The sequence below is a fragment of the Oratosquilla oratoria genome, chromosome 7 (assembly GCF_046742065.1).
Source record: "Oratosquilla oratoria isolate Oo_2021 chromosome 7, ASM4674206v1, whole genome shotgun sequence".
Lineage (NCBI taxonomy): Eukaryota > Metazoa > Arthropoda > Malacostraca > Stomatopoda > Squillidae > Oratosquilla > Oratosquilla oratoria.
The window spans coordinates 48,574,033-48,581,532 of NC_134783.1; the positions used below are offsets into that span (position 1 = coordinate 48,574,033).

Consider the following 7,500-nt stretch of genomic DNA (forward strand, 5'->3'; position numbering starts at 1 on the left):
TAGGTTACACTTGACAAGTTCTCCGCTTCGTATACATGAAAGAGTTGCCTACCAATGCAACCTTTTTTTTTTTTTTTTTTTTTTTTTACCGGGAGGGTTAGACGTCGAGGCGACGGCGGTTCGAACCCTTTCGCGAACTTCAAAGTCCTCTGCTGATAGGCGGGAATTCGCAACGTTAAAGCTAATCACCAATGCAAATCGCACTGTAGTGTACCATGTACATATCCCCACAAAGGTACCTTACGTCATCTGTTCCATGACTTCGTTCTCTCCTTCTATAGAGACTCGAACTTGCCGACCTACAAGAAGATGTGGAACACGATGAAGTCGACGACGCCGAGCGTCTTCGTCAAGAGGAACAAGGACGGCGTCGAGCGAGTGTTGGTAAGTGAACAACCCACAATGATCTTTATAATGCCCTGTTCACACTAGCAGTTTGAACGGCGCAGAAACCGCGGCAGTACCGTGTAGTCAAGGAAAAACTGCAAGGTTGTCAATGAACGCCTCCATTGACTTACACTGTAATTGAACCGCTGTGGTTCAAACGGCTAGTGTGAACAGGACCTAATTAGAGTAAGGGTTATGACCTTCACGCTGTGTTAAAAAGGTTGTTGACTACAGACATGAGAAGGTTAAAATGAATAGAATAGTCTAGTGTTAGCCAGAATAAAATCACTCGCCAGTGGGAAGTGAGAAACCCCCGGTAAGGCAAGCAAGTTTTTTTTTTTTTTTTTTTTTTTTTTTTTTTTTTTTTTTTTTTTTTTTTTTTTTTTTTTATAACGGGGTCACCTCTCCGCCTGGCCAGGACTGTCGGTAACCAATGCAACAAGCACACAGCAGGTTCTGAGAATCGAACTCACGAACACGTACTCTTGAGTTCGAGACTATATCCGCTGGCTTACCGCGTAGCACTGGAATGAAAAAAAAAAACAAAAACAAATGAAAAACGATAACAAAAGCAGATCCTTTTGCTGGTGTGAGACCTTTTTTAGGCGAATAAAGTCGTTAGGCTTAGCCAGAACAAAGACTGTAAAATGTGACGCCTTGGCGAAGAGGCTAAGAGTATATTATGTCCCAGAGACTCGCTGACCTCTTAGACTGAATAAAATTGCTAGTCGCTCACCAGAGTAAAATATATATTGTCTTCTGACCTCGACGGGTAATAGGGAATAAGTCTGTATGTCCTCTTTGTTGAAAAGGAGTATGCCAACTATGGTGTCGATCCATGCAGACACCAGATCTATCCATGTACCAAGAGTTTTTTCCCCTTTGCAATGGAAGTAGCCACGTACCTACTCCACAGATCCATTTGTAATACTACTCTTTGTCGAAAAGAGGTACTCTATCACCATAGGCATACTCTTTGTACGCAAAGAATCTAAGGGCTTCATGTCGTCTGTACATACTCTTTATAGAAAGACAATAATTTCAAGAATCTAAGGGTTTCATGTCTGTATATACCCTTTGTAGAAAGGCAATCATTTCAAGAATCTAAGGGTTTCATGTCTGTACATACCCTTTGTAGAAAGGTAATAATTTCAAGAATCCAAGGATTTCATGTCGTCTATACATACTCTTTGTAGAAAGGCAATAATTTCAAGAATCTAAGGGTTTCATGTCGTCTGTACATATTCTTTGTAGAAAGGCAATCATTTCAAGAATCTAAGGGTCAGCTGTAATACTAGTTTGCATATACTCTTGAATTATGACCACGTGTGTGCTCTGTACTCTTTGTACTCCATTACCCCGATTTCTCTTTGTTACAATGCAGAAAGAGGACGGACTCTACGCTTACCTGATGGAGTCCACGTCGATAGAGTACGTGGTCGAGCGAGAGTGTGATCTCACCCAAGTCGGCGGACTCCTCGACTCCAAGAGCTATGGCATCGCACTCCCACAAGGTTTGTGTGTGTGTGTGTGTGTGTGTGTGTGTGTGTGTGTGTGTGTGTGTGTGTGTGTGTATGTGTGTGTGTGTGTGTTTGTGTATGTGTATGTGTATGTGTGTGTGTGTGTGTGCATAGATGGGGTTGTATAATTGTGTCTACGCGCATGCGTATGTGTGTGTGTGTGTGTGTGTGTGTGTGTGTGTGTGTGTGTGTGTGTGTGTGTGGATGGGTGGGGTTGTATAATTGTGTGTGTGTGTGTGTGTAAGACGGAATGAATGTATTCAATTCACCCAAAATATATATCATGAGATTATTTCTGTTCCACGTTTTTTCTATAATTATAATTTCAGTATCTTCATAAAGATTAAAGAAGTTTTATGTAATAAAGATTGATTTGTATTTGCTTATATCGTAGTGATATATAAGATATTTTATTACAATTGCTACTAGTTATCACAGATACAGTCGTTTTTTAGCTTTGTAAAACATAATTACACCTCTGCCTGTTTTATTTTATTTTTTTGTAATTTCCATCATGAACTCTACAGTTTAAAATAGGAATATACTACTAAACGTCTGTAGGAAACGTGGCAACGTTGTTTACATATCTGTAAAACGTTCTGATTGGACAGAGGTACAATCCTCTGGTCAATGAGCCCATTCGTCTATAATGTCAACAAACACAGTGTTGCCACGTTTCGCGATCATCACTACTTGTGCCCAGTTTTAGTGGCGGCGATTGTACATATACACAACATCATTCCTCAAATTCAGGCCTGACACTAAACACATTATTTCACTGACACTGTCACTAAATGGACTACATACATCTTTCATTCCACTAACTTTAGTTAAGTAACCGCCTTGCAATAGATCTTTACTTGAATCAAAGTTTTGGAATGCTTTTGGAGTTTAGCGAAAAGTTTTAAGTTACTAACCACGTATCATTGGAGCTAACCATGATAACTACTATCACATAAATGTACTAACTACTATCACATGTACACCTACCATTAACTGTACTCGCTGCTTTGTCGGTTAATTTATGTTAAGCCTCGATGACAGGGGCTAGTTTAGTAGCCGCTAGTACTAACTGCAAGTTAACCAACGGCAAGTAAGTGTTGACACGAGGATAGTTTGAAGGCAAGTTAACTAGCTTTCTGTTCACATTGGGCAAGTAGAGGGGTAGTTTATAAGTCGCTAGCGTTAACGGATACTAAACTAGCCCCGTGTCAGCGAAGTTTTAGACAAGCCGATTTCATAAAGTTATTTATTTGATTACTCGTAAATTGCTCACATGATGAAAATTAATTAACAATATTGGTACTGTCTCTGGTCATTACCACTATTATTGAGTCACCAAAACACCCCTACAGCAGGTGCCATTCTAGGACTGTTCACATTAGTGGTTTCAACCGCCGCGGTTCACTCATAATGTAAGTCACTGGACGCGTTCACACACAACCGCGCTTTTTTTCCTTGACTATGCGGCACCACCACGGTTTCCGCGCGGTTCAAACCGCTACCTAGTGTGAACAGAGCCTTAGGCACCCACGTGTGAGTCACTAACAACCAAATAACCTCGTTATTGTCATTGAATATTCACGACGCATGGATCCTTGAGGACTAACCTGAGTCACCCTTTGCCTACTAACGTCTACTAACAGGATCTCCATACACTAGTGCCATTAGCAGTGCCATCTTGGCCCTTCAGGAGAAATCTACCATTGAAATGCTAAAGCGTAGATGGTGGAAAGAACGCCACGGAGCTGGACGATGTAAAGTGGGGAAGGTAAGTTAACTCGATCTAGACTCTAGAGCATTGACTAGGGATTCTAGAATCTAGTATAACACTCGCCCAGGTGTCCAGACCCCATTACCCTCCCACCTATTCCTTCCTAGGGGTCCGTAGAATGTTCTGAAGGTGGCCACAGGTCCGAAACAAGTTACAAACTAGGTTATTTAGGTTTCAGCAGGTTAGTAAAGAGCAGTACACAGTTAACAACTATGTCCTCTCAGGTGAATAAAATCGCTTGACGGCAGATATAATGAGCGGATAAAGACTTACACTGCTGCGACATAGCCAGGTATGCCTTGGTTTAACCCACGCCTACTCCTCGAGGAAGGTAAGCACCTATCGTTACCTTTACTAACTACTAACACCAAACAATAAATCGTGGTCTTACTGCGAAGTAACTCGACACGCTTCACAGTCACATACAAGCACAGTCTATCTTCACCACACCAAAAGTGTCTTTATTTATTCTCTTCGTCATCACAAAGTGTGTTCACTTCCTTGACCAGAGGTTCCCATACTGCGTACGCGTACCCTGGGCGCACGCGTACCATTGGCGTACGCGTACCCTGGGCGTACGCGTACCATTGGCGTACGCGTACCCTGGGCGTACGCGTACCATTGGCGTACGCGTACCCTGGGCGTACGCGTACCCTGGACGCACGCGTACCATTGGCGTACGCGTACCCTGGGTGCACGCGTACCATTGGCGTACGCGTACCCTGGGCATACGCGTACCATTGGTGGTGCACGAGTACCCTGAGCGTACGCGTACCATGGGGGTACGCGTATCTTTAGGGGGTACGTCAAAGAATACCTGGGCGTTACGCCACTTTCTTGCAATATTTTAGTAATTTGCGTAATTCGCATATATGCAATCGAAGGACGAGGCAAGGGTGTTGATAAAAAATTGTAATAATGATAATCAAATAAATTCAATTACATTTTATTATTTCACTAATATTGCAAACATAATGATGTCACCGTGAGCTTTGGAACCTCTGGATTGAGTTTTGGAAAAAGGGGAAGGTGAACGTACTTTTGTGTTTGACTGTAGACCTTCGTGGCTCACAATGGACCCCTCGGGGGATCTTGTGTCCCCCGTCTTCCTTCTTCTTCGCCTTCTTCAGGGTCGACGCACAAGAACGCGCTCGACGGAGCCATCCTGAACCTCCAGGAGTTAGGGCGACTTCATATCCTGAAGGAGAAGTGGTGGAAGCAGAAGAGAGGAGGAGGCAGATGCAAGGTACGGGGTCGTCCTCAAAGGCGATGCTTCAAGGAGGAGGAGGAGGAGGAGGAATAGGAAGAAGAATGGAGTGAAAAGGCGTAGGGAGAAGAGCAGGAGGAGGAGGAGGGAGAGTAAGTGGGAGAGGGGTGAGAAGAAAAGGAAGGGGGAAGAAGAAGAGGAGGAAGAGCAGGAGTTGAATAAGAGGAGGAAGAGAAGGAGGAGGAGTAAGAGGAAAAGTAAGGGAAAAGAAGAGAAAGAGGAAGAACGGGAGTTGAATAAGAGGAGGAAGAGAAAAGAGAAGAGGGGAGAGGATTTGATGGATGGATGAGAAGCAGTAAGAAGAGGAGGAGTAGGAAGAAAATGAGGAGGAAGGAGAAACAGCGTGAGGAAGAGGAATAATAGGAAGAGTATGAGTACTAAGGTGAAAAGAAAGAGGAGTAGGAGGAAGAAGAAGAGCTGGATGAGGATGAAGAGGAAGAAGAAGAGCTGGATGGGGATGAGGAGTAGGAGGAAGAGGGAGAGCTGGATGAGGATGAGGAGTAGGAGGAAGAGGAAGAGCTGGATGAGGATGAGGAGGAAGAAGAAGAGCTGGGTGAGGATGAGGAGTAGGAGGAAGAGGAAGAGCTGGATGAGGATGAAGAGTAGGAGGAAGAAGAAGAGCTGGAGTAGGAGGAAGAGGAGAAGGAGGAGGAGGAGAGCTGGATGATGATGAGGAGTAGGAGGAAGAGGAAGATCTCGATGAGGATGAGGAGGAAGAAGAATTGCTGGATGAGGATGAGGAGTAGGAGGAAGAGGAAGAGCTCGATGAGGATGAGGTGTTGGAGGAAGAGGAAGAGCTCGATGAGGATGAGGAGGAAGAGGAAGAGCTGGATGAGGATGAGTAGGAGGAGGAGAGCTGGATGATGATGAGGAGTAGGAGGAAGAGGAAGATCTCGATGAGGATGAGGAGGAAGAAGAATTGCTGGATGAGGATGAGGAGTAGGAGGAAGAGGAAGAGCTCGATGAGGATGAGGTGTTGGAGGAAGAGGAAGAGCTCGATGAGGATGAGGAGGAAGAGGAAGAGCTGGATGAGGATGAGTAGGAGGAAGAGGAAGAGCTGGATGAGGATGAGGAGTCTGAGGAAGAAGAAGAGCTGGATGGGGATGAGGAGTAGGAGGAAGAAGAAGAGCTGGATGATGAGGAAGAGTAGGAGGAAGAGGAAGAGCTGGATGAGGATGAGGAGGAAGAAGAAGAGCAGGATGAGGATGAGGAGTAGGAGGAAGAGGAAGAGCTGGATGAGGATGAGGAGTAGGAGGAAGAGGAAGAGCTCGATGAGGAGGAGGAAGAGGAGAAGGAGGAGGAGGAGAGCATTCAAAGGTACAAGAGTAAGACTAAGAGGAAGAGGAGGAGGAGGAGGAAGACCAAGATGAAGAGGAAGAGGTGTCTGACAATACGGATGAGTGATCAAGAGTGAGGATTACTTCATATTGTTGTTTTGGACTCTAGTTCACCAGCGCTTCTCTCCTACAATATATGTGGATGATGATGATGACCTAATCAGGTAAGGTATAACATGTCTAATCATTTTGTACTTCTTGAACAAAATCAAAAGTTGAACATGTTGAGGGTAACTTTTCCTTAAACTAGGTAAGGTCTAGTTCGTCAATAGGGAAGAACTAGTATCTAGTATAGTATGACTTGCAAACCCTTGATTGAAGATTCATATAGATACTTGGACAAAATAGGGGATGTAGATATTTTATTCAGATAGAGATAGAGGGTACATACTTAATTAATTGATTAATTAATTGTTGCCTTTGGCTTCACTGAGCGGACAACCCGCAGCCTCAGAGTGAATGGCAACGGTCCTTTGGCCAATCCCACAGACCTCTTTGGGACTCTTTGTCGCCGGTTGAAAGGGATAAAGAAGGGAATCAGTCACCGGTTTTCAGATCTTGGGCTCAGTCCGGATACCGAGTGTCAGCCCTTCAGGGCTGCACCTTCTGTTTTTTTTTTTTTTTTTTTTTTTTTTTTTAAGATTCGCTGTCCATCTTGCAAGACCAACACTTGCAATATGATCCGTCATTGGTTCAAATACGTATAAGAATTTGGATATAAATGTAATTTTTTAAGCTAGCTAACCAATTCACTCTCTTATTTTCCCTTCGGCTGAATAAAACAGTTTGTTAGAACCAAATTTCCGAAAATAAAGCAAGAATAAAAGTGGAGTTAGTGGTAAGTTAATAATTAGTGGGTTAGTGGAATTAGATTTAATCCACTTATCGGATTTGCAACCCTCGTCAGCTGATTTAAATCGTCTGGTTTTATCTAGAAGAGATTGGCTGATCAATAGATACTCGCAGTAATGGATTTAAATTGGACAAATTTAGGTTTAATAAAGGAAATAGGCAAGAATTGGTTTACTAATAGGGTGGTTAATGAGTGGAATAGATTAAGTAACCTTGTAGTGAGCACTCAAACGATTGGTTGTTTGGAGAGATTAGATAACTTTATGGTTAAAGATAAGAGGTAGTAAGGGACATGGAACTGCCTAGTGTAGGCCTATGGAATAGACTTAGTAACCGTGTAGTTAGCGCTGAAATGATTGGTTG

At 43.4% G+C, this 7,500-nt stretch overlaps 1 protein-coding gene across 3 annotated transcripts in view; it reads left to right on the top strand.

Annotated features, from left to right (window-relative positions):
* LOC143027145 (glutamate receptor ionotropic, kainate 2-like) overlaps positions 1–7,500 on the top strand; it is an 868,199-nt gene that overhangs the window by 849,958 nt on the left and 10,741 nt on the right. For all 3 annotated transcript variants that reach the window (XM_076188207.1, XM_076188208.1, XM_076188209.1), the window contains exons 15-17: positions 282–384; positions 1,772–1,901; positions 4,812–4,927. In XM_076188207.1, coding sequence (XP_076044322.1) covers positions 282–384; positions 1,772–1,901; positions 4,812–4,927 — 349 coding nt within the window. The remainder of the gene's footprint in view (positions 1–281; positions 385–1,771; positions 1,902–4,811; positions 4,928–7,500) is intronic.